General features: G+C 50.3%; 1 protein-coding gene across 1 annotated transcript; it reads right to left on the minus strand.

Moving 5' to 3' along the window:
* On the minus strand, positions 1-27,763 carry LOC144180359 (homeobox protein BarH-like 1). Its single transcript, XM_077708721.1, has 3 exons — positions 25,935-27,763; positions 4,497-4,693; positions 1-242 (listed from the first exon to the last, which is right to left on the minus strand). The coding sequence occupies exons 1-3, from the start codon at positions 26,314-26,316 to the stop codon at positions 75-77; spliced, it is 747 nt and encodes a 248-aa protein (XP_077564847.1). The 5' UTR covers positions 26,317-27,763; the 3' UTR covers positions 1-74.

Below are 27,763 nucleotides of genomic sequence, written 5' to 3' on the forward strand. Positions count from 1 at the left end.
GCGCACACGGCCGCTGAGTACACACAGCGGAGAAGGAGTTGAACAGGGAGGGGCGGAACAAAACAGGTGGGGCACTATCGCGCACTGTCGCCGACGACGTCCAGTTCAGGCTCGAGGTCGGAGCCGCAGGAGCCCGGGTTCGAGTCGTCTGTGAGCGCGTGCCTGGCCGACGAGGAGTCGTCGCCGACCTTGCGCATCTGCTTCTTGTGCTTCATGCGCCGGTTCTGGAACCACGTCTTAACCTGCGCCGCGCACGGAAAGGCGTCAGCGCTTGCACATCTTCCACGCCAAAGAAATGACGACGCTGGGAGAGGGATGGGAGGACAGGGCCCGCAAAGAAACTCGTGACCATTAGAACAACAAAAACAACAAAACTTCGGCGGCACTGAAGCAGAAATGAAGGCGCGAAGGACACTCATTTTCACTATTCAAGAAGCCTAACCAATTGGTCCGTCAACGTACACAAACATATTTCACCTATTTTCGCATGTAATAACGCTACTATTGGGAGAACCCTTTTCCGCGTTGTTTACTACCCTGAATAGGAAAAAAAAAATAATTTTTTCCCATGTCTTCCACCGGCGCTCGAAGAGCGTTTCGCGATCTCGTTACATCCTACGCCTTACTCCCGATCTGCACGTAACCGACGAGCCGCATGCATGTGTACTCCGTTCTCACGCACGTTCCACGTTTATTCTCTACCACTCTGCGGTATTTCTCTAGCTGTTCTTGTATAATATCAGGAGGCTATATCGCCCTCTCCGTAGTTCCCCTGTTGACCAACAAAAAGAAAACCTGTGATGCGCACTACAATTTCCGTTCCCCTGGCCGCTTCGCTGGAAACTATCCAAGAGCTACAGCACGCGTGGCATGTACTGGCTTTATTTGTATAACCCAGTATCTCCAGTCTTTTTCTAACGTTGTCGGGCTCTTAGATGGACGGATGAATTGAGGGTCGGGTGGGCAAACTGTTGTTTTCATGTTTCGGTTGATGGAAGGCCACACATGTGTTTCTTGTTTTGGGGTGACGTACTCAGGGCATCTATTAGTTTTATTTACCCCCAAAGAACACGTATTTGTTCTTCGTAACCGCTTGTAGTTCCATGTGGAAGAACGTCGAGGGAGAGCAAGGAAGGAGGACGTGGCAGCCAAGGAAAAAATGCATTATTCCCAACAAAGTGCCGGAGAGCCGATCCCAGCTATCTTTATGTGCCTCACCTACAGTCGCCTTCATCCTATTCCAGTCTGATCGCCCTAGCTGTATGCGCTTCTTCGGGTTGCCGTTACCTCTTTTCGGGGGCTTAAGTTTCATGCACAGGCAGTTATTAAACAAACAGAACAGTGCAATTATTAGCGCTATGCGTAATAATGTAACAGCTCATCGCCAGCCGCTCACCCCCGCAGTTCGCGAAGGGCAAGGCTTAACAGCGTGCGGTATGGTTGGCGGGGTCGCGCGTGCCGTGGCGGACGCTTCCCCCAGCCATCCTCTATTATTGCTTTTCGTGCCTGTTTAGCTTCGGCACTACACTCCCCGAGGGCACAATTTGCAGGGTCGGCTGGCCGGCCGCTCTCGGACGCCCTTCAACGTCCAAACAGAGACAAAAAGAAAAGGTTAAGGAAAGCAGGAAGTCGTACTAAGTTGAGAGTGCCGTAAACAGAGAAAAAAAAAAAGAAGCGAATCGCGCAGCACACCAGCGCTTTCCTGACGCCCGCAGCATCGATGAGAGGTAGAGGCAGCGAGCGCTGGCTGCTCGTCAAGGACAAAAGCGATTTCGTGATCGAGACAATGGGCAGCGACGTTACTCGTTGTATCGCTCCGGGTCGTCGCTACAGCGAACGTGATGGCAATCTTTGCTTTGTCGGGTTTGCCGGCGCCACAGCGGGCAACGTTGGGAGGCCCGCTGTCGGCTCATGCGGCCCAGCGGCACGTTCTACCGCATCGGCCTTTATCGCCGTACTCCTCTCTTTTCCGACGCGTCGTCCTGATTTTGCGCCCAGTCGCTGCCTCTTCCGTTCGTTATGTTCTACATAAAAACGGCAGCGGAGGAGTTGGAACCGCAGCGGGGCCAAAGTGCTGCCACTCATTGCATTTATCAGACAGCTCTTCTCTTTGCGCCGCTCTTGTTTTACTTTCCCGCCCGGTGAATTTTATGGTGAGCGAAATATTCATGCTGTTCCTGATAGACAGTCGATTCCAACGGACTTGCTTTTCGGCTTCTAAAACGCCCCTGTGTTTGTTGAATTCTGAGGCTTTACCAAATGACATTACGTTGGGAGGCTCCGTCCGTACTTTAATACACTGAAAGAGCTTATGTTTGTACCACACGCGGAAATATTGAGGAGCCGGCAATAGATTCACAACAGCAATCGCGTTTTCTGCGTTTGTCAGAGATTTGGCCCAGCGCGAGCTGCAACGCAATCGCTTGTGTGTCAACCAAACGTCTCTCTGAGAAACTTCATGCGATGAGCCTAAGAACACAATTATGCTGCCATGGGAACAGTAGCTATGGGAAAAGTATGCAAACAGTAGCTGCCATGGGAACAGTGGCTGTCATGGGGACAGTAGTAGTTAACAGTGGGAACAGTTGTTCAGCGGAGACAAGGTCGCGTTCACAACTAGTACATTTCAGAAAGCCTAACAGAGCTGAATAGAACGAATCACCGGATACTAGCGCTTAGAAATGAATCCACAGGAACATTAAAGCTGCGGAGGTAGCGTCTTCAAAACGTACGCTGTGCTCCCGCGTATAATTAGATAGTTTTAGCGTAGCGGCTAGCGTACGCTATGCTATGGGCGGCGGGTCCCAGGACTGGATTGGGCATGTGCGCGCTAGTTTCGGTGCTCGCCTCGCCGTGCCCGCGCGCGCACGCGCAGTCGGGTCCCGGCACCCGCCGACGGTAGCGTAGCGTACGCTAGCCGCTATGCTAAATCTTCATTTTTTTCAATCGGAAGCGGACGTTTGCGGAGCACAGGTATGCGCCCTTCCCTCTTATTCATACTAAGATTGCAGGAGACCCTGAATACACCGTTGAACACAACAGGAAACGCGGGTTACGGGTGGACAGGGAACACGTGACCAGTTGCGTTTCTTTTTCAGTTATGTCCCGTTCTTTGCACCCGTATACAGAAGAAAATAAAATCCGGGACAAAAGCGTGCGGGACGTGGATTCAGCCGCCAAATTGAACTAATTTATTTGCCCCGCCCCACTGTTCCCTGGCTGGCCAGCACACTCTTGATGGCGTCACATCTCAGGACATCGCCTCTATGCGCACACAACGGATGCCTAAGCCAGCAGGCAGCGGAAGAAGCAATCAGGACAACTGAAGTAACCTCTCACGGAATTTGTCCCCGACTGAGTACACTCCCCCATTTTCGTATGAAGAGAGAGAGAATGCATTTAATGGTAAAAGCGAGGTTAGCCGAGCCATATCGCTTAGCATGCTACGCCATATGAGGGAACGAAAACATGAGAGTCTGTGAACTGAAATAAATAAATAAATAAATAAATAAATAAATAAATAAATAAATAAATAAATAAATAAATAAATAAATAAATAAATAAATAAATAAATAAATAAATAAATAAATAAATAAATAAATAAATAAATAAATAAATAAATAAATAAATAAATAAATAAATAAATAAATAAATAAATAAATAAATAAATAAATAAATAAATAAATAAATAAATAAATAAATAAATAAATAAATAAATAACGAGGTAATGCACACAAGTGTTCAAGCACATACACAGAGTTTGGAAGTTAAGTTCATCACAGCACTTGTTCCAGGCCAGTGCTACGCAAGAACACGAGCAGAGCTTTGGTAGCCCGTACGGCCTGGCGTGGGTCCGACCAAGGGCCCATAACTGCCCTTAGTTCAAGGCCTGCGTGGTGTGGTATACACAGAGATGTTTGGAGAGTCTGCCTTGGCACTGTAAAGTTTCGACAGGTACAGATGACATGTTTGATGTCTTCTGTTACATGGCATGTTGGACAGAGTGGTGAAATGTCCTGTTGAATTTTGCTGAGGAAATGCCGTGTGTACGCCACGTTGAAGTCGATAGCTGGACGGCATGCTGTTTGCTCAGGTAGCATAAACTGAGCAGATGAGGCACTGACGAAGACACTAAAATCACGTTTCTGTAGCTCCATGAGCCCTTAGTCACAAGGTCACTGACAAAGTCACTAAATAAAAATGACGTTTCGGGTTCTCTATGTGGCCTTAGTTATAAGGTAACTGACAAAGTCAATAAATAAAAACAGCGTTTCTGGTGCGCAGTGACCCTTTGTTCACAATGTCAGTGAGCAAGTCAATAAATAAGAATGGCCGCTACGGCTCCCTTCACAAAATTGTGAACAAGAAAGTCGACGCGTCCCGGGACGTCATTTCTATTTACTGACTTCATCACTGACCTGTGCTTCGTGTACGCATTTCCCTTGTATAGGTTCCTACTTTCTACGCTGCCGATGGTACGTATACGAGCAGCGCACCTGTGTTTCGGACAGGCTGAGGGCGGTGGCCAGTTCGAGGCGCTCGGGCGTGGACAGGTAGCGCTGCAGCTCGAAGCGCTTCTCGAGCCCGTGCAGCTGCTGGTCGCTGAACACCGTTCGTGCCTTGCGCCGCCGGCAGGGCCGGGGACCGCTGTCGCAGCCGCCCGGACCACCGAACAGGCTCGGAAACGCCAGCCCTGCATGCGACCGCCGGGAAGGACCAGGGGGAGCGTGAGCCAGTATACAACGGAGCCCGCTCTCGGTGGGAGCTCACTTCACAACTGCAGTTGAAAGGACCTGTCAGTGCATTGCAAATCCACCGGACAGCTTACCTCGCAGCCATGGCCAACTCTCTGCACATCCCTGCAGTTCCCTCCCGCGAGTTCTCACAGCGGGAACCTGTAATCATACGACGGACTCCGACGAGAACACTGCTCACACCATTTTTGCTCCACTGTTTTCATCGTCGTGGGGCTACTCCCAGTGTCCCGGAGACCTCACTTGCCATGCCAGGGCAGACCTACAACATTTAGTGTGGGACTTCCCCCACTTCAGTATTCCTCGGTATCGTGCCCTCACCAACGTGCGACATGGACCGTGGCCGACGTCTATCCAGTCCTGGTCCTGTGCGGCAACCAAAGCTCCTTCTGGGTACGCTGCTAAGTTGTGGCGCGCCCTGCTGCTTTTTCTCTTGGACCCCGAAGCCCCAGTCATTGGTGACCGACTTTGCGGCGACGCGCAAAACACTACGACGGCTACGACTCCAGTTGACCACGGTGTTGCGTCCAGGCCGCTGACGCAGTAAATGGCGACATAATTATCCTTTCCCACTTTTCCCGTTCCTACCAATCCCCTACAGGCCCTTATCCATAGCAGCGTCCAAGCGCAACAAAATTAAATAAACGTGTTTTCAATCAATAAATCTCCGACGAAGATGTGGTCATGAAACAATTCAGATTGACCCGCGCGTGGGTGCGAAACAGCGTAACAAAAATTTTATTTCTTTCGATAAACCTGCTGTGAGCAGGGGCTCTGATGCAACCTTAAATGTCAAGAAAATGCGCGAAGGTAGGGGATAAGCCGTGTATTCCGTTAGTCTTTATCACTTGAGGTTCCCTAGCGCGAAGATAAATTTAACCCTTGCTGGTGCCCCTTGAAAGCTGGCTTCTGTGACGTACGGCAAAGTGCTGCGTTGGTGCAACGAGCGTAGCGGTAGCAGCGCAACGTACCGGCCGAGAAGAAGAAACACAAAATAACTGTTGTCCCTCAGTATAGGATGCTGCGGCGACACGAGCGCCATTCATTAGCAGGCGCTAGCCGGAGGCAAGGAGCAAGGCGAGAGCGGCGAGGAAAGAGGACGGTAATTAGGCGCTTCTTAGCCCGTTCCCGTTAATGACATCACGAGGGCCGCCGACGCTTCTCTCCGGTCACTGCTACTCATGCTGCCACTGCTGTCGCTCTCTCTGCGATGCCTCTAAACACGATGGTCTCGAACGCGGGGCTTGCCTGCGTTCCTGACCCGCGAGGGAGCGGACGTCCCTCAGTTTGCACGTGGTTTAAGACAGGCAGAGCGAAACGAAGCGGTCGACGTCAGCACCTGACACTAGTGGTTGCGACAATAAAAAAAGGTTGCCAGCCTGCAGAGCGGCAGTCTCAGATTACTAAAAACGACCGGAAATCCTTTGACCCGCAATCAATTATCGCTGCTCTGGGATTCATTTTTTTTATTCTTGTATTGTGTATATGTCCATCTAGTATGTCCATCTAATATGTCCATCTAACTAATTTTGAAATCGGTCGCCAAGCGTATTATTTACAGCAACTGCAGCCTTACGAGGGCTAGATGTGTGCGGTTTTTAGAAGCATCCTTTTTTGTGCGAGCAATTCGAACCAGTTTTTAACGCCATCTCAATTGCCTAGAATAAACGCTCCTGCACGTCCCACATTAAGGATCACCACGGCTGTCGACTCACGGCGAGAAGGATGCAACATGGTGCCACGCGAGGCGCTCAGCTCCATGGATGCGATGTGCCCGTCTGCAAGCACCTCCCAGGGAGAGAGAGGGGGTCGCTGGAGATGGCGGTGAGAGCTCTCCTGGTAGTGCCAGACCCCGGGTACGCGCTAATTCCCCCGGCTCCTGCTAACGAGGTTAATTATGACGGGCCACTCCTTCGCTTGGCCTTCCGGGAACGATGCGCGTCGCGGGAAGACAATGCGCGCCGCAGTTGCCTGCAGGGATGCGGAAGCGCACCATCCGCGGGCACTGATGCCGAGCAAAAGAAGATTGTGGCTGGGCTCTCGGTGGCCCTGTTTTGCCTCCGTATTTTATTTACGTGACAGGTTCCTTTCAGGGAGAGAGACTTTTACGTCCTGCTACGATAAAAAGCCGCGTCGGCGTAGTTCACTGACTAAAAGCTGGTCATAAAAATACGTTATCAAGCACGCACCATGTCTGAGGAATGAAACACAAATAAAGTGAGCCCGCCTCTTCGTTGCTAGGCAACGCCTGGGCATACGGAAAATCACGTGAAGGAGCGGATAGTGCGGCGGCGGGAGCAGCCGGCCAGGCTCTCCTGCTGAGCGAAAGAGCGTTGCTCGGCTGCCGCTGTTCCCGATAACACATCTGGTTAAACCGGTTTGATCCGGTTAGGTTGGCTTTGTAGATAGAAGTGGTTTTATCGCAGCAGCGCTCAACATGCCACTCACGTAGTGCTCGTGCTGAAAACTGCGAGGATGCATAAACACTTTTCATGAGTTGGGAATGCGTAAGCGTTACAGTCTAATTGAACGCTGCAGGGTGCTTTGTGTCGGGCAGAACGCCCTGGTTCGCTAGCGACTGCGGCGCCGCCGGAAGAGGATATCGGAGATTACGGGAGAGTGTGAAGGTCTTGCTGAGGCACGCACATGGCGCTCTTCTTCTATTTGCTTTTTATTTTCAATGCCTAGTAAAGATTTATACATACATTTTTAAATCACGCGCTATGGAACGTGTCGCAAACAAGGGAAATTTATTGGCCGCGTTTCGGGAATTCACGGCGGCTTTCTAACACGAAAGTGTTTCATTCTTGGATGCACCAAGGTTTTATTGACGACATATTCGTTACGGAAATTACGCCAGTACAACAAAGCAAGCGGCCTGTAAAGGTGCACCCCTGCACACAGGGTCTTCTTGCGGGGAAGCAACCTTTAGTACTGAAGAGTACGTTATACTTAGGGTTGTTCGTTTTCGGGTTTTATATTTTAACACGAAAGTGTTTTATGCCGGGGTACACCAGTATTTACACCAGTAGTTAACCAGTATTTTACACCAGTATTTTAATGACGCCAGTGCACCTTTGCCGAAGCGACCCGTCAGCAGGACATCGCTTGCCAAGCACACCCACAAGACAGCCGCCGACCCGCAAATCATGCTCAGTTGCACATTTCGCCGCATATTTCACTTTCGTGTTTTACCTATTCCTATGACAGAGGAAGAATCAACCACACTTTTTGCGCTCAATAAGCCACTTACAGCCTTCGCACTTAAAAACCCGCGGAATACACTCGACACCGCAGTCGCAGCTGTGGATAGCTCTTTGCGTAGGTAACGCATGTGGAAACAAGCATTTCATTGGCAGTACTATAATCCGCCACATTCCTACCGGTAAGCAATCTTAGGAGTCTCTGCCAAATGTTTTGTGTTGAGGCACTTAAAAAACTTCTTTTTTAAAACACCTGTGCGAATTCTTCCTACACTTGGGCCTTAGTTGTCTGGAATAGTTACTGCTTGAACAAAAACTGCGATTGTTGAAGGCCGCAGCTTTACCCCTGGATGTTATTGTTAGTCGAATTAGAACCTAGCCGTGGTAGTGTCAGGCTCGCTGTAATTTAAGCATAACATAGTGAATACGAAAAGCATAGGTACGAGTGAGCTAGAATTAAGTAAGCATAATAAATTGGGGCCGTGGTTATAAAACTGTTCGTTTGTATGAACTTCGCGTAGCTGGCCGAACATGCCAAATGTCTTTGTGGCATGGTCGGCCTGCTTGGATAAGGGCAAGGGGAAGCCTATTCAACCGTTTTTACATCTGGGGTGTTCACGCGACGTTGTCGCGATATCGTGGAAATATATGGCGAGCATCCCAAGACGCTTCGCCACAAAGCCAACTCAACGTCACGCTCCGCTGCAAAGCGATGTTCTGTACACCCTACCAAGTAATTGGCCGAAGAACCCAGTACGTCAAAGTCAGCTTTAGGGTGTTCCTTACTCAGCAACTCTTCTATGTGGGTACCTATCTCTTTTATCACCCCCTTTCTCCTCTCTAATCTTTCATACCCCCCCCCCCCACACACACACACTGGATTGTATGTAGGTGAGCCCCCGAGGGGCTCAAGAATACCCACAGTGCACTTCCTTTCCTTTTCACCTACCCGAATCACCATCTCTCTCTCTCTCTCTCTCTCTCTCTCTCTCTCTCTCTCTCTCTCTCTCTCTCTCTCTCTCTCTCTCTCTCTCTCTCTCTCTCTCTCTCTCTCTCTCTCTCTCTCTCTCTCTCTCTCTCTCTCTCTCTCTCTCTCTCTCTCTCTCTCCAAAGCCATGTAAAATTTTTGTTCGCGAAACACGTTAGAAACATAACTGAACCCAGTTCTACTCAGTGTGATCTCTGCGGAAACAGCAGAATTGTGCGTTGTCTTTGCGAAGATTCCGTTTTTCCTTGCGCGCAATGTTAAAATCGTCTTAGCGGCTAATTGTCATATAATTTTTTAAATGCGGAGCACTTCTTAGGCTCGCCTGGTCCTGCGTCGTTGATGGCGGCGCCGTCCACACGCTCACTGCGCATGCGCAACTCTCCTCCTTACACCCACAGCTCCGCGATACTACACTATAAAAAAACGAAATATTTAGCGTCGCCCGGTTTCGATCCCACGACTCTCTGGCCGCAACGGGAGGTACGCGGTGCTCTTCCCACTACGCTACAAATCCGGACAGGAGCAAGTGCTACGAACGCGCCTTATGTCCTTGACTCATTCAAACTACGCCAAGAAGCTACTGATACAACGAAGGCACGCGAAGCTGAACGTCAACGGAAACGACGAACTGAAAACTTTAGAGGGGGATGCTGAATTTCCCGTGGGAAAGCTGTGGCGGGAAGCGCCACGCGCCTTGCAGCTCAACCAGCCCCGTCCGCAGCGCCTCTGATGCTGATTGTGGCAGGATTCCCCTAGGGATTGGCCAACCAAAGAATCCATCACGAGATAGGTTCGCGTTCAACCACCGTCGTCATCTTCCCGTAGGGGAACCGCCGAAGAAGAAGAAGAACGAGAAGACAAAGCTGCGAAGAGGAGGGCGAGTACATTGCTCTCAGCCGGTGCACCAATGTCAACAACCTTTACCTCACCAAAGCTGACGGAGACTACCGATTCTACCACAGAGACAACATCGACAAGAACATGATGGACGAGTTTCGGCGCCTCGAGAACCACCGCCTACTCACCGTAACACGACAGCACTTGCGTGCCTTTGCCACCGGTGTGGAGCCGGAGGCGGAATTCCCTCTGGCGCTAGTAAAAACCAGATCACTCAACATAACGGCAACACAATGGAACCACACGGAACCGCCACGATGCTTCGCATCCTCGTCAGGGTTCCCCACGTGAAGATGGTGTAATTTTTTTCGGATAGTTCTGGCAAAACAGCAGTTACTGCCGTTTTCTGTAGCCATACTCCCTCCGCAGATGGCCATGTTTCGACAGCAGATAGTAATTCTGTAACGTTTACAACTTCACTGTGAACTAACTAATCATGACAAGTAATTGAAACGCGCAATATTTTTAGAGTCGTCATAGCGGCAAATTGTCATATAATTTGTTTAGGGGTGCTTTCGATAACACAAGAGTCGTTTATGTTGTCATACTCCTTCCGCAGAAGCCACGCTTCACGGCGCAACAGGCAACGTGAAAAAGCCAGCTTACAAAAGCAAGGTTAAACCGGCCTTCTCATCTATACCTCAAAACACAAGTGCATTGCTAAGAAGACATCTTCAAGAGAAATATAAACAGTCGTATCAAAATATGTATACCCTAGGACCTTTTTTTATTTTTAATGTTTTAAGTGCAGAGCCCTTTAGGGGTTCGCCTTGTCTTCGAAGCTCGCTGTAACGCTCGCTGTCAAGCGACTACCGGAATCAGGCGGCGCAGCGAGATAACGGACCCAAGTAGAGCCTGATCTACCGTCGTCAGGGGGTCACGCTGAAACTTCGAAAACCACGCGGTTTAAATAGTCATAACCGTTCGAACCTCGTGAACCACTGGCGCTTGTCATACATCTCCCCGTTGTTTAGCGCAGAGAAAGTACATTTGAGGCAAAATACACGTAAGTACCGGCAGCGCCCGCGTTCATTTAGTTAGCAACGCTCTATAGGTTGTTTTTGACGATAGTAAGCGAAAAAAAGTGCCAGTGCCACGCCCGCACGTGCGGGAGGGAAAGTAAGCACAAAAAGAACAGACCTCCCATTGGCGCTGTTTCAGGCAGGGGGCGCGGGAGCACTACGAAGGCGGGAAATTTGAATTGCATTGGGTGGCAGCAGTGAGCGGATAACGGCGCTACAGCCCATTATGGCGAATCACTGCTCTGCACTTCCGACAGCTTTCACATTGAGTGGAACGGCTTTATTTTTTTTGGGGGGAATCACTTTTGCGCGGAGAAACTTGTTCCAGAGAGAGCGTGACACGATACCAGCAGAGACTGTCGTCAAGGCCAGCGCTAGAACAGCTCCGGTGTTAAAAACTGGCGCGCCGTCACAAAAGCTATAAAGCCACCAATCTGGCGACATTGCCAAGCGAATTTCTCAGAGCCAGCCAAAAGCTCCTACATCCGCCGCTGATTATCTCAACGCAGCTCCGGTGATCGTCTTCTGTAATATTTTTTTCTGAATAGTTATGGAGTCATTCTGAAGTGAAAGATGACGCTGTTCTGCAGTAGATAACAAACAAAACGACATGTGCGCATTTTATTTGAAAGCACAGCCACCCAGCTGCTGCAGGCACAAATTGCAAAGCCAGAAGGGTGGCCTCTCTGACGGCTACCATTTTAACGGTTGCCAGAATAACCACATGAACAAAGTAAAAACGAGAGCAGGCCGTATCTGAGTTGCTCATAGGAGTCGACCTATTTTCAAAGTCAAGTTCATAATCCGACAGGCCCGAGAAGATCCGCCGCGGGGGAACGTAGGAATGTAAGTAGTGAATGGACTAGTTGGGCCGCGCAAAATAAATTTGTTAGTGCGAATTACAGACATTTTGGCACAATGTGTAATTTAGCAACAGTTCGAGTACTTTGCTCCGTAGTGTAATAGGCCTTGTCCGACCGAATACTAGACATCCTGAGGAAAACTACCATTAAACTGTTGTGTAAATTCAGTCCACGAGACTTAGGGATTTGTTATTTGTATCGCGTTGTATCAGCTTTTTTGCAGGTAATTAATTTTTTCTTACCCTTCTAGCGGCCCGTACTTCTCATTCCCAGGTCGCTCGACCGTGCAGAGACAAGCCCCTGCTGCTTTTTTTACTTAGCTGGGCGCAGCAACTTCGGGTTAACCAGTTACATAATCATTATCATCATCATAATCGTCATCATCATCATACCCCACCACCATCATCGTCGCCGTCGTCACCGTCGTTCTCGTCATCAGCACCATCATCATATTTGTCATACTACTACTACTATACTACTACTACTACTACTACTACTACTACTACTACTACTACTACTACTACTACTACTACTACTACTACTACTACTACCAACTACTATTAACAACAATAACAATAATCAATCAATCAATCAATCAATCAATCAATCATTTATTTGCGTGCCCAGGAACAGCCGGGGGGCCTTTGTGCGGTCACACGGAAACAAAAAAAAAAACACACAAAACAAGATGTACAAATCTCGCAAAGAAAAAAAATAATAACCATGCCACCACCGCCACCCTCATCATTATATCGTTTTTTTAGAGAGAGAGAAAGTAATTTATTGAATGGAAGGAAAACAGAGAGGTTTGCCTGATCGTATAATCTCTTCCTTGCTTCTGTGTGTGGGGGTGAGGGAAGGGGGAAGAGAGCATAGATAGAGTAGGTGACAGGTTTTCCGTTTAGTGAAAATTTTGAGGAGGATTGCTGGAGCTAAGTAGGGGAATCACCCGGCGTCCATGATTAAGCAGCACTCAGCTCTGATCGTTAGTCGCATTATTTACCACTTGCCTTTGATCTCCCCATCAGAATCCCAGTATGAGCGCCTCGAAGCGTTGCATAGGAAAGGGCTGAAGATAACAACTGGAGTTCCTCAGGGAGCGGCAAACGAGAAGGTCATACGGGAGAGCCAGTCTGCTACACTCCGCTTGATTGCGTCACAGAGGTTACTGACGCAGGTAATGCATCTTGGGGAAACCAGTGCTGGAAGAGCAATAATAAGGAGGCTTCGAACAAGGACGGCCTCTCATGCGCACACTGCTCTTAACACTCTGAGAATATTGTGAAATCAGTGGCCGGGGAAACTTCCCATCTCAATGCCGCCGTGGTCTTACGAGAGCCTTCAGTGTGAGCTACATGTTCCTCACATGAGAGGCAAGCGAAACACGCCAGTGGAAGCAGCCAGATTTTTGGTTCTTGAACATTTGGAGAACTCTTATCCCAATCACCTTCAAATTTTTACCTGCAGATGGCTCAGTCGATCCGCACAGAGGGGTTAGTGCAGCGGCCTATGTCATTCCTGATGCCCAGGTTTCCTGGGCAGCACGCCTGAATCATGTGGTGTCTTCTACCAAATCCGAGTGCACTGCCATCGCGGCTGCTTTGAGGAAACTTAAGCCATATAAGCCGCAGGAAGTTGTAATTCTGACTGACTCAAAAGCAACACCACAGCTTTTGCAGCGTGGGATCCCCACAAAAAACGACTGTCACCGTTCCTTACGGCTTGTGCAAGAACTCAGCAGCAAGGGTTTTAATGTGCGGTTTCAATGGATTCCATCCCATGTGGGCGTCAAAGGCAATGAGACCGCTGATCAGATAGCACGGAGTGCGCTGCAATTTGCCCCGACTGCTAAAGTTTCCCCCAATTACTGGACCGACTTCAGGCCAACAGTGGCAGAACCTTTCAAGTCCTTGGAAAATTCGTATCACCAGCCTCGTCACAAAGGGACTTACAAGATCGGAGGCAACATTGCTGTACCACATCCGAACGGGCTCAGCGAAGACCACACCATTGCTATACAAGGTGGGCCTCGTGCGATCGCCTCAGTGTTCGTCATGCACAGTGACAGGGGATGTACACCACTATGTAATGTGTTGCCCAGAGCATGACGTCGAACGGACTGCAATGCCCTCAGTGATTCGAAAGCTGGCAGCTCCACACAGCGCTCTGGACCACATCGTCGGTCATTGGATGCTGCGCAGAGACGTGTCGCGCCTTCTGCTAAACTTCCTTCAGGAGACGGAACGGGCAAACTCGTGGTGAGAGGACACTACCATTGACTAATTAGGAGGAGCTCGGGTGGAGCAATTGCTGGCATATTCAGCCAGGCTAACCCCGCCTGATCTCACACAACCACCACCACCACCATTAGTGTTTCCCGTTTCGTCTTTATAGCATTTTTTATGTGTCTGCAGTTATTGACAGTGATATATTAATGGACCAAAGCCTACCGTTAAAGGAGCTTATCTCTCCTACTTTTCTATTGAAAGAGCGCGAATCTATCCTCTGTCCTGCACAGCATATCCGACGGCCTGCCAAGGAGAAATGCGTCGGCACTTTCGGCCCATACCGTATTTACTCAATTCTAAGCACCCCCTTTTTTTTCCACGATCGCGACGCCGAAAGTGAGGGGTGGACTTCGAAAAGCCTAAATTACCCCCCCTCCCCTTTTTTTCTGCGCGCCCATATCTCAACGAGATGGGTGCATGGAATAATGTTTTATTTGGCAAACATAAAAAAAAAAAAGGTCCGGGCTGGGAATCCACCGCTTACGCCTGATAGTCTCCCTCACTACCTTTCGAGTCCATTGTGCCACTTGGGCCACCATTCCCAGCATCCCCCAGCAGGTCGTCTTTGGTTCCGTTAAAGCGGTTTGTAATCGGAAACTGCATACATGACTTGGCTGCAACGTGAACTCGTTCCCGTTTATGCGCGTGTGAAATCCACCTTGAGATAGTTGCCTAGAAAAGGGTTGCTTCAATTCGCATGCAAACTTCTTGTCCAATTTTTTCCCCCGAAAGTGGGTGTAATGATGACAGCGCCGATGAGCCCCGTCTTGACGATGACCCCCCTCCCTTCTCGTGGCCTTGTCGGGTCTCCCCATCCGGTGTCGGTATGTTGGGGCGGCCTCCGCCGACGCCAGCCAGTCGAAACCCTTTGTATGGGCCTCGCCGGCGGCTTTTTTCGCGGCGTCGGGGGAGGCTTTCCTTTCATCCTGACCTTCAGGGACGGCTAGGGGGGGAGCGGAGGTCAAAATCCTTATTGGCATGTGCGCTGCTGGGGGGAGGCGGCATTGCTCGCGCCCTGCTCGCGCATGCTTCGACGAGTTTGTCCGGAGCAGCCGCCGAGAGCGCACGCTGACAGACCTGCTCCCGTGGTAGCCTCTGGGCGCCAGAGCTCCACGCACGGTACAGCCAACCGCGCGGCGGTTCGGCACACTTTTGGCCTCCGGGCCCTCATCAGAGGATCGCGCCGCGATACCACCCTTTGTGCGCTGCGGCGCGTAATTGTAACCCAGTTTTCGTCTTGTCCTATGTTTGCTTCATCGTCGCCTCTTGTAAATACATGTAAATAGACTTCTTTTTCTTCATCACCGGCTCGCCTCGTCGTCATCGGGTCCTTCACCACCCTCCACGACGACACCAACCACGTTCACCAACGAACCAAACTTTACTGGCGCAGCCCGACAGCGTCGTGGATGTTCTCGTCTCTTCAAGTGACGAATTCGTGATCGAAGTGTGACCCAAAGGTGACCGCGAGAGCAGAAGAAGAAAGTCGACAACACGGAAAGACAAAGACGAAGCAGGGCGGCTGCGAGCCGCCTAGAAGACAACGTACGGATGGATTAGTTTTCCTGCCGGGAAGACTACACTTCAGGACCTTCCGATCCCCGCGGGAGATGAGTGTGACTGACGTGCGTGGTGCAATGGGACGGCCGAATCATCGACGGTGAGTGGTCCGTCTCTGCACCTTTTCTTTTTTTTTTGGTGGGATATCCTCATTGCCAGAGCCCAGCATGGCTAGGGACAAAGTGCTCGAAGCGGAACGCGCAAAAACGCGAGAGCTCGAGCGGCTGGTAAGGCTGGCCGAAACCGAATACCGGGCGCGTTCGGGGAATAATGACGTAGTACTGCCGTGCTGTAGTTGCGGGCAAATCACGCATTCGTCCGCCGACTGCCGCCGTTATCGTTACCTCGATCGTGAACGTGATCCATCCCCGCAGAGGGAACAGTGGGTTGAGGTGGTGGTTCCGGAGCCGGGAGAAAGACCTTGGGTGGTCACTGCGGCGGTGTCCGGCATCTCCAAAAAACGACCACGCAAGGTGGGCGGTGGGCTAGTGGGGCCGAGAGTCACCGCTATGCCGTTCAAACTGAGTCTCGACACCGTCAAGGCATTTGCGGTGTTAAAAAAGATCACCACCCCGGATCAGCTGAACAGGTCAGCTAAACCTGACTCGCTGGCAGAAGCTTCCCATGGAGGGGTGACTGCGGACCCCGCTATTCTTCCGGCACCAAAGCCTATGGCCGTTGGCACCGAGGCTATACAGCTAGGGGCAGCGGAGTCGGCCCTTCAGGCGAGAGGTACGACAGGTACACTCGTCTCGACGGCACGCACCGGCTTTCTAGGAAAAGCAGATGAGCCGGGCAAATGGAAGGCGTCTCCGCTGAGCGCTGAGGCGGGCGGTCAGATTGCCAATGTTTACTTGGTTTCAACAAAAGATCTGCCGTACCGTAACCAGGCCGGCCAAAACCTTTTGCTGGTGGAAGACGCTCCCGCGGACATTTGCGGGGGCGGAAATACGGCAGGCACAGTGGCGGGAGGCAGAGGTCTGACGCAAAGGGGTGTTGCCTTGACGGGCGACATGGACTCGTACAGAACTGAGCCGCTGTCCGCACAGGCCGATACGCGCCCACAGCAGTGTCCGCCAGTGCTCACTTGCGTTGACAATTCGCCAAAGGGCTCTGACAACGGCTCGAACGTTGCGCTCGACGGGCTGTTGGGGCCTTCCAAGTTTGGGTGCAGCTCCGAAGCGCCGAACGAGGAGAACCCGCTGCTTGCGGGCGCAGCGAATCAGCAGGGGTCACAGGGAAGAAGAGGGGCTGGCGCAAACGCGGCCGAGAACAAATTGGCTCGCGCTGGAGGGAACATGGTCAACCGCGAACAGGAAAAGGGAACCGGCTTAAAGGCTCGGATACTGGTCATGTACGTGGCTCTGGCATTGCGGACTTCCCGCACGGGTTGCAGAGGCGGATCACCTGACGCCTCGGCGACGAACGCCAAAAACCGCGGTTGGTGCAACAACCGAAATGTGGACTCTCACCTCGAGGCTGCACCCGATTAAGTCGAGTGTTGTAGGTGAAAGAGAGAATGGACTGCGGTGGACTGATTGAACGCTCCTATGTTCTTTTCGCTGCTGTTTTTTTTTCTTTCGTCCTATGCTTAAGAGTGAGAGTAACTTTTCACCTTGTGTTGTTTTGCAATTGCGTTGTTCATTTGGCGGCCGTTTTCTCTTGTTCTTTTCATTGTTCTCGCGAGGCAGCCTTAATTTTGTCTTTGTCGTGATATCCCGTACGCGGGTATTTTTCTAGTTTGCATGATGTGCCCCGGGCGTGTTATGCATCATTTGTGTTTTTTTCTCTTGGTGCTTTGCCTGCACGCGGAAATTTCACTTGCATGCATTGAGTCCGCAAGAGATATTCCTTCTGTAATTTTGTTTGTGTGTATCGGCGCAGTAATCACTTGGTTGTGAAGCCTGTAGTATTCCAAGCAGTCCTGACACAGGCTTCTGATGGGGGAGCTGTAATGATGACAGCGCCGATGAGCCCCGTCTTGACGATGACCCCCCTCCCTTCTCGTGGCCTTGTCGGGTCTCCCCATCCGGTGTCGGTATGTTGGGGCGGCCTCCGCCGACGCCAGCCAGTCGAAACCCTTTGTATGGGCCTCGCCGGCGGCTTTTTCGCGGCGTCGGGGGAGGCTTTCCTTTCATCCTGACCTTCAGGGACGGCTAGGGGGGGAGCGGAGGTCAAAATCCTTATTGGCATGTGCGCTGCTGGGGGGGAGGCGGCATTGCTCGCGCCCTGCTCGCGCATGCTTCGACGAGTTTGTCGAGAGCTGCGACTGCAAGTGGTCGCACGAAGATTCGCTCCCGTGGCGGTTTCTGGGCGCCAGACCCCACGCATCTTTCCAGCCAACCGTGCGGCGGTTTGGCACCTTTTTGGCCTCCGGGCCCCCACGAGGGATCGTGCCGCGATACTCCCTTGCGCGCTGCGGCGCCTTTTTATTTTAATCCAGTTTTCCTTGTCTTATGTTATGCTTCGTCATCTCTTGTAAATACGTGTAAATAGACTTCTTTTTCTTCATCACCTACTGGCCTCGTCTCGTCATCGGGTCCTTCACCACCCTCCACGACGACACCAACCACCTTCACCAACGAACCAAACTTTACTGTGGGGGAAGGTGCTTAGAATCACAAAAATACGGTATTTAAAGAGTAAACCACATCTGTCTATTCATGACCGAATTGAGGCCCTGGAGGCTTCGTAACACGCATTTTTTGTGTCATTATGAAGTCCAGCTAGGCGGGAGGACAATTCAGCGTGATTGCTCAATTTCCTTTGAATGGAACCAGAAACGGAAAATCACGAGCCATTCCACTCGGTGAAGGTGGATGACCTGCGAAGCTGCATGCAGTCCCTGCTACGCACGCCCTCCCCATTACGACGGCAGAAAAAGTGAAATTCGATATGAAGAATGACAACTTGTCTTGACGACTCTACCTCCACCCCGAAGAGCCGGAGAAAACTAAACACGCAAGCGCTTAGAACGACGTCAAAGAGAAAGCGGTGCGGACGTATATACAGTGATTATACATATAAGCTTCCGGTTGAAATCATGTTTTGCACGGCGCACGACTTTGATGGTGGCCACGCGCTTATAGCCGTCACACCGGAACGTCGCTTCCAACGCCTCGTGCTAAGAAACGTTTCGCACTTCAAGGATACGTGGAGCCTCGGGAGTTTTTGTTCGTGCGCATAAAGGATATACGGGACCCTAGCCATATAAAGCTTCGCTTTAAAATGACCAGGGCCGGAATTTTCGGTCAGGGACTCTGTCATGTACATATTATAGCGTTCATAGTTGAATTATCTTCGTCGCACTTTTTTGCGGGCTTTTTCTTCCTATTGTACGGCTTCAGTTGGAAGCAAGACAAGTATATTGTCTATTTTCGGTGCATCGTACTTGCAAATATAGAACAAACCACTAAAATATTGTATATCGCCGAAATCTCGACAGTCGGGCGTTTCAGTTTCTGGCCTCTATCGGACAAACAGCCGCCGCCGCCGGGATCGATCCTGCGTTCTTGGGCTCAGCAGCACAACGCCTTAGCCATTAATCAACCGTGGCGAGTACGAAAGGAGTTACTGGAGTCTGAATAGGCAACGAGCAAATATTGAAGAAAAAAATTGAGGTCTAGCCGCATCGGAGTGCTGCGAATTTCAGTATGAACTGAGCTTAACAGTTACTTGAAATATTGTCTGATTGAATGGTTAAGTGGTTGCAATGAATCGATTGCAAGTGTGTTTCATTACCCGTTTTATCGAGGCTTAGCATGCGCTAATCTGGTGGTGTGTTCGAGGGACGAGGAGGAATTTCAGCGCCCGGTTAAGTTATTAGTGATTAAAACAATTAGTTAAATAAAACTGTATGCTTATTTGTTTATCTGTTTTTTCAAGGGTTGGCCGATTCCATACGTAGGAATGAGATGCTCAGTGTATGTATGGCAGTACAATTTAGAATGCCAAATAGAACCATTCATATATATAGACTTGTGTATGGAAACGCTAAGGAAACTTGTGTACGGAAACGCTATGGAAACTTGTGTATGGAAACGCTAGTTCAAATAAAGAAAAAGAAAGGGACTTGGGCTGGCCATGTAGTGAGCCGAACCGAAAACCGGTGGACGATTCAAGTAACAGAGGGGGTACCAAGAAATGGGTCTAGAAGAAGGGGAAGGCCATTGAACCGATGGAGGGATGAAATAAAGAAAATCTGGGGTAAACTGTGGATTCGAGCCCCGCAAGACAGGAGCTGTTGTCACTCAATGGGAGAGGCCTTCACCCTGCATGCAGTGGGCCTGAGTAGGCTGTTGCTGATGATGATGATTATGGAAACGCTATCCCCCAAGAATGCACTGATCCAGGACCTTATAACTGACGCAGGCAAAAAAGAAAAGCATTTGACGTTGCTGGTGGAAACTCCACTCATCAGACGCATTCGACAAAAGATGCGATGGCAGCAGCGCCTGGCTGTATTTTATTTTATTGTCGGGGCCGACTAGATGGCCTACGCACTTATTGGTCGAAGACTACAGCCATGCGACTTCCCAGTATCAGATACTTGCATCGCTTTCTTCGGGTGTACCTCTTAACCACGCTCATACATGCAGTTAGAAATAGTTTCCGCTTTATTCCATTGAGGCAAAGACCGGGACAGGGAAGCGACTTTTAAAATCATTTCGGCCGACTAAACTGGTGCACCGGGCTCAAGTTCTTTCATTGGCTCGGTCTTGTGGGCTTTATTTACGTTTCTTTTTTTTTTTTGTTCTTTTCTCGAACAAAGTGATCCACAAGTGTCGGTTATTTTCGGGCCACGAAGGAAACATGTAAGCGCTTTCAACTCTCTCAGATAATCAAAGCCTTGCTGTGTGACGTTCTGAACTATCATGCTTCTTTTCACTTCTGTATTGTTCTGATTAGGTAAATAAAGAACCAATACTTTATAGAATACTTGTACGCTTGTCGAAAAAAAAAACTGTTGGAAGAAAAAAGTCTCGTAAAAGCTCCTGAGGAGAAATAGTCACATAGTGAGCAAGAATCTCACATAAGCTTCATATGTGGACCAAAGCGCCTCCGCGGCCGCTCGGCGCGTTCGGTGAAGGCAGTTTGGGCTGCTGCGGCCGCTTTTGCAGCGCGTTAATTGGGTCGCGATCTTGCTGTGGCGTTTGTTGTGCGATCTACCTTTATTCACTCATGGCGAAGGGCAAACCACGTAAACTACGATGCCTCAGATACGCTGTGTGCCTGGTTGCGGCTCTGGCTATTGAAGTACATAGCAAAAAATGGCCGCGTATCAGCTCCTTTCGTTGCAAATGCTGACGAAAGACGATAGTCGACTGGCGCCACTGCCAAGTAAATGCCTCCCTTCTCTTTCCCGCTCACCTCTCATGCTGTCCCTCTCCCGTCTCGTTCCTCTCAAGATAACAGGCTAGGTGTTCCCTCAAGTCAATTTAAATTTACCGCGTTCCACCGCTCCAAGTCGGGTTCCTCGATGCCAGCGCTGCCATGCGGCGGAGACGCGCGTGAATCGAGGCACCCTACTACAACGTTTATAGAACCACGTTGCCCTACTCGACGAGCGTTCCAAGCGCGGAACGTGGAACCTATCTAGTGGTACCTTTCGTCTGCTTTCTTAAATGCCGCCAGGAGCTATAGTAGTGCGGGCAACAGCAGGCGACTGCTTTCTGCCGTTGATGTAGTATTTCATATGTTATCGCAAAAACCAGGCATCCATGAATTTTTTAATGAAGGAACACCGGAAATGTCACTAATGTGTTGATTTTCTGCCTTATATTTGCGGAATGTCTTGTCCTTGTTCAACAATGCTGACAAGCATGAACATTGACACCGGACTTAGGCGTTTAGATTTGGCTGTGGGTATAGAAGACTATATTGCGCGTGCAGCTTCTCTTTCACTTTGGCCGGGTGGCTGAATCGAGTCACGGACGGACAGACAGACAGACAGACAGACAGACAGACAGACAGACAGACAGACAGACAGACAGACAGACAGACCAAAATTTCTGCGTTTAAGAATCCCAAGAAAGGCTATCGTCTCTAAAAGCTTCGCCGTTCTGCTTTCCTTGCGACGGCGAACAGCGCGACAGGTGGAAGCGAGACGGACGCTTTCAGTTTCGAGCCGAAGCACGTGACGCGTGAGAGAAACATTTCGACTCCACCAGGTCCGCGTCGGCGCCATTTCCCGGATATTCGAAAACCTGTCGTCGTATCTGACGAAGCCGAAGACGCGGTCACGGTCATAAATAGTAAGAAAAAGTAAACCCACCTGCACAACGACGTTGGTTGTCTTCGCCTAACAACGAATAAATTGGAGCTACTGTACGTATGATGTCTTCTATGATGTTTGCATGGTGTCTCTCATTTCCCTACATCGATTCCGGTATTGCCACAAACTTATGTAAGTACAAACACTTACATGTATAGCACAGCCGCGGCGAGCTTGTGTAAATAGCCTCTCCTGCACGCGCCTGGCAGCTGCCTGCTACGGCCAGCCAGCGGTGAGAGTTTCCTGTCATATGTGTTGCGCACCCAAAATCGGCGGCAGTTACATTTCGGTAACCCAATAATTTCTGGTTCTGAAAAGACGGAAATGGTTTTTGCGCCTGAATATTTTTTTAACTTGCCCTTTGGCTGGGTGGGTAGCGGGAGCTCTGCGTGTGTTTTTATCTGTTAGACCCCTTACCTATGTGCTCAGCCTGGCAGTCAGTGCCAGTCACCCAAGGACGTAATATACCCCCCCCCCCCCCCCCCTCGTCGCACGCTCATTCCGCTGCTTCGATTTCTTTGGTTTTTTTTTTTTTTTTTGCTGTTCATGCTCACTTTCAACTGTACATCTTTATTGTTATGATATTGCCGCTCGCTATAGCTCACGCAGGTGCTGAGAGGCCGGGTTTGTGCTCAGCGCAGCAGGTCACCCAGGGCTGTATACCGCTTTAATTCAGGCGCCAGTTATCTCGTATCATCTAGGCGACAAATAAAAGGCTAGTCAGAAGCCGAAAACACCAAACGTCCGTCTTCCAAAAGCGAAAACTTAGCCATGCCTGTCGCAACTAACGAACACCGCTACATGCCTTCGTAACGCGTGATCTTGCCTCTACTCGCAACTAAGTTATACGCGACAATAACTGACACAAAAATATGCATAGTTCTCTCGCGTTTTTACCGTTGAAAATGAAGAGCAGGAGAATGTAGGCGTGTTGCCGACGGAGAAACAGCGGGCCAGCAAGCGTCGCGGGAGGCCGGAACAGCCTTATCATTGACAGGGGCGATCCTAGCGGCAGCTTTTGTCCCTGAATGAAATTCGGCCGGGGTTTCGTGACGAGAAAAGCATTGAAGGACTCTAAAGGCATGAAGGACTCTGCTAATACCTGCAGCGTCGCTGCTCCTCCATGAATCGCTCTCTCCCAGGAGTAGTCGTACAACCGGACATCTGCCGAAGACATTGCATCACATCGACCCACAAACTGCCTCGCCGTTACGTCACCTGACGTGCTGTGGCCTTGTGCTACGTGCACAACGCCCTCTCCCGTGGCGCATAAGGTTTATGTGCGCATCCTCGCAAGTACTACGGCCATATTTCTGGGGGAATCTGTCCGACCAGCTTAGGGGAAATCCCCAACTGAGTAAGTTTCTGTGGAGGAGAGAAATGAAGGAAGCTCACACTAACGCGTAAGACTTAAAGGTAGCGAAGCTATACGCAACCTTCACGGCCATCACGACGGTTTAAGTCCACGATTGCAGCCGATTTGCTTCTCTTTCACTGCCGCAATGACCTTTACCCATCTTTTTTGCTATAACGGCGAAGAAGAAGCAAGTCGAAGAAGCAGAATGAGCCAATGGAACGCGCACACTTAAACTAGGCGCCTGCAGGTGCAACGTGTACCCTGTGGCACGTGTTCTGTGTCTAGCAGGTGGCGTGATTGCCCTACCCACAGTCGCGGCCGAGTGGGTAAGCCGTTTGACTCTCGGGTACTAACTCGCGGTCGTAGCCGAGTGAGTAAGACGAATAAATCTCACTGCGTTGATCTACCAGACACAGGCCCGAATCCTGCCGGTGGCGGTGATTTCTTTATACTTTTTTTTCCTTTATACTGAGTTTTGTGAAACGCCGGAACCAACGAATTGCTAAACAGCTTCTCTGTTAAAATTTGACATGCACCTGAAATGCAGCGAAAGGGCTACGGAGCGAAGGCTCAGAAACTTCGCAGTCGAAGAAAAATTCGTCCCGGTCAATGAATCGAACCTGAGACCACCGCCTGTCTATAGAGCAGTCACCCTACCAGCTGAGCTACCTGTGTAGCGCGATAGCGAAGTTATGAACAACTCGAAGAAAAGGACAAGTGTGACTAGACCGGTTTAAGGGAAATCCATAAGGTGAAGTAAGTTTCTGCAAAGGGAAAGTTTGACATTCACCTAAAATTAGAAAGCCATGCAGATTTCTAAGGGACTTCGCAGCTGAAAAAAAAACTCGTACGTCCTGGTCCAGAATTCCGAATCTGGCACCACCGCTTTACTTACGGTTGATCAATTCGCTCTCGAAACTAAAGGTCCGGAGGGGCCAAAGGGTTGAGTTTACAGAGCCCTTCCCCTTCTGTACGGCTCCTGCCGAAGACGCCGATACCAACCACCTGCTATGGACGTGCCCTTCCCTGAGTGCAGCGAGATCCGAACATCTTCGCGGCACAGGCCTGCATCCTGAGAGACCCCCCGATCTCCAACGATGGCTGTGTGGGCCTCACCACCGCTGTCTTCTGGACTTCCTCCGGGAAACGGGTGCCAACTTGTCAAAGGGATACTATCGCAATTATAAAAAAAGCGTTTTCGCGCTACAAACGGCTAGCTCCGGGATTAGCTCGTTTGGTAGTGCGACTGTCTTAGATAGGCAGTGGTCCCGGGTTTGAATCCTTGATCAGGACAAATCTTTCTTCAACTGCGAAGCTTCTGAGAAAGCTGTGTAGCGTTCCTCTGTAGCCATACGGCCAAACTGTGTGTGGATGTAGTTTTCCTTCGCAGGTTTCTGAGGAGAGTGCCTAGGAGTGCTTGCTCATCGTGGCACGCATTATTGAAGGACGGAAAGAGGAAAAATTTCTGGTTCAGGGGGCATTGTATTGTGTCACGCGTTATCGCATGCTACACGTTTATCGCGCCACAGAGAGACAGACATACGAACGGACGGACAGATTCTTGGGGGAGGCACATAAGAATGATCGGCTTAAAATCGATTCAAGATGATCGTATTCGCATGTTTGTTCTTTCTTCTTAAGTCACCTGTGCATTTATGGTAACGCTGATTCATCCACGTGTAAAGTAGTGGGTCAGTTGTAAAGGCTTCAAGAAATATATACCGGAGCCCTTTTTGTTCTCTGTTCATTACCTATGGGTTCATTATGGGTTCTCCGTTCATTACCTATGGGTTCTGTGTTCATTACCTTTTGCATAGTTGTTACCGCGTGGCTAAGAAAAAAAAATCCCCGCCCTGTATACCACATTCAATATTAATTTGTCACTTTCAGCTAAGTTTTTGCGTCACTTAATAAGGCGCCTGTTGTGAAGGGTGTTTCTTTCACTTCTTTCTGTTGTGCGACACCTTAAATATACTATTAACGTTCAAAAACTACTAGGTGACTTCTGGCTTTTTGTTCGACGCCATGAGTACACAATAATTTAAATGCGAGAGCATTAAATGGCTCATTGAGCGAAAAATTTGCCTTGCCAGAAACGTGGTAATAGGTTACCTTTCGCTGGGACGCGTTCCATACGGCGTGCCTTCGAAATAAAATACAAAGAAAGCAAGCGCTCCTCCGGCCGATTTTGCTTCTCTCGCGCGGCGGCGCAGCACTCACCAGCAATCCAGAGGGAAACGAATGAATTTTTCCTCAACAGGTCACGGACATCACCGGCGTCGGAGACCTAAAGGAAAACCCATTTATGTGGTTCGAATGTCTCAGATTTGCGGCCGCTGTGCAAGCGTAAGGACTGGCTTTAATCGCAGCGAAGCGTCCAGGAGCCACTCAACGAGACTCAAATGCTTTCGCATTCACTATAGGTCATAAGAAATGCTTAGGTGTCGCTGCAGCTTTCTTGAACTGGTCCCCCACTGGAAAGCCTCTTGATGGCAGAGGCCTATATAAGGCACGATTTACCCGTAGTACATTAAAAATAATTGTATCGCGAGCGCACATGTTTGGGACCAGATCCATCTGCTTTTATATTGCTCACATTCTTTTTCACTTGAACGTTTCCGCCTAATTGATTTTCCCCCTCGGTGATGAAATATTTTCAAATCATTATATTTCTTTGCAGCAAAGCTAAGGTGTTTTGGGGTATATTCGACGGCTGTCCATCTCGTACCTGGCGAGAGCAGAAATGACCCCTGCTCGATGGACTTGCCGATGAAGTGGGCCGCCGGCAGGAAAGCGGCCACAGCCGACGCCTGGGAGTAGATGGGGCCGAGCGAAGGGGACTGCAGACAACCCGCTCCGGCCATGGCTCCCACGCCCTGAGACGTCGCCGGTCCTCGGACGTGCACCGTGGCCCCTAAACACAGCGGGGAGGCGGACAGCGGCGTACCCGGTCCGGTCAGAATGTCCTCGATCATGAACGAGCGCCGCGGTGACATCTTCTGCCGGTAGCTCGCTTCGCCGTCGTCCTCGCTCGTCTTGCGGTAAAACGCGCTCATCGTATCCCTCCGACGGTCCACGGGGCGGAGAGACGCATCACACGCACGCTGCATGCGCCGCGGCGCGCCAACCTAGCGCTCGCATGACGGTGGTGTTCGCTCGACTCGCGCCCTTCTGTTTTCAACACGTTTTCGCGGAAAAGTCGCAAGCGCTAGAGCGTGTTCTTCCCCATTTTTGCCCCTTTCTTTCCCCTTTCGCGCGGAGGGGAAAGCGCTGTCGGCTCCCTAATGGGGATAGAGGCAACGCGGTAGCGAGGAGCCGCTCTCCACTCCGGGCCAATGGGGCTTAGCAGCGGAGGCGGTGCCTCGGCGCCGAGGCCCCGCCTCTCCGAGCGATCTGACGGCGGCATCGTCTTTTCCGCGCGCCTACGGGGGAGAGGGGGCCACGCTAGCGAACCGGCAAAACGCAAAGGCCCCTCGACGACGACCGACCCGGTCCTTTTATTTTCTTTTCGCGGCGAGATGATAAAAAGGGAGGGGAAAAGCGCGGGTTAATCTGATTTTCTGGCGTTTCGATTCGGGTTTTAGCGAGCGGATGGGCCGTTTCTGCTTGTTGCCGATGCGCTTTTCTCTGTCCCTTTTGGGCTCCGCCACTCAATTTTGTCAGAAAAACGTGAGCATTGTGTCGGAATCCTTTGAGTGGAAACGGCCCTCCTTTCATGTCTGATTTCGGCTGCGTCGGCGGAAAGTATTGTTCTCGTGTATTTTGCTCCTCGCCCTCCAAGTTAAGCGAGGTTGTTAAGCCTTCGCGTCGATCCACTCGTTGCGATAGCGACGCTGAATTATAATTACTGAGAGTTACCATGTTTGAACCGCACGGCTGGCTGCGGACATAGGCTTGCGAATGTTGCCAAATGCGCTTTCTTATCGACGAACGTGTTAGAGTCGGTACTTTTATTCGCCACATGTGAAATTAAAAATGCGGCCACACGAGATCTCCTCGCATGAGCGCAGAGAGCGGTAATGTCTTAGGGGTCCGGGCTGTTGGCGTCTCATGTCGTCGTCGTAATCATCGTCCCATGTAGTCACGGTACAAATACGCCGAGGCACTCGTTTACGCCTCGCGCTGCAACGTAACGCGTACTAAAAGAATACCGGGACACTCGTTTACGCCTCGCGTTAGAACGCTTCGTAACGCGTACTAAAAAAAAAAAAAAAAACCGGGACACTCGTTTACGCCTCACGCTGGAGAGCTTCGTGCTTCAGAGAGACAAGAATCTTCTCCAGCAAAGCTGTATAGCTCTACCCCACCGGTTTCATCTCCGTTGGCAAAAGCGCCAAGGCGCGCCAAGAATACGCTTATACACTGCATGCTACGCCCCTCCCCAGGTTTCACATTTGAAGATTGCCCGAATTTTTTTTTTCTTCAGTCTTGGACTCGCTCCGTGTTTCTCGTTGCACTGTTCCTCGCGTACAAAATTATCCCGGATGTTGTCGCTAATATGCCATCATACCGAAGGGAAGGGGATGGCAAAGCGGCAAAACACTTTTCTCGGGGAAA

The sequence above is a fragment of the Haemaphysalis longicornis genome, unplaced genomic scaffold, assembly GCF_048455015.1.
Source record: "Haemaphysalis longicornis isolate Haplotype H1 unplaced genomic scaffold, Haemaphysalis longicornis Haplotype H1 scaffold_4, whole genome shotgun sequence".
Lineage (NCBI taxonomy): Eukaryota > Metazoa > Arthropoda > Arachnida > Ixodida > Ixodidae > Haemaphysalis > Haemaphysalis longicornis.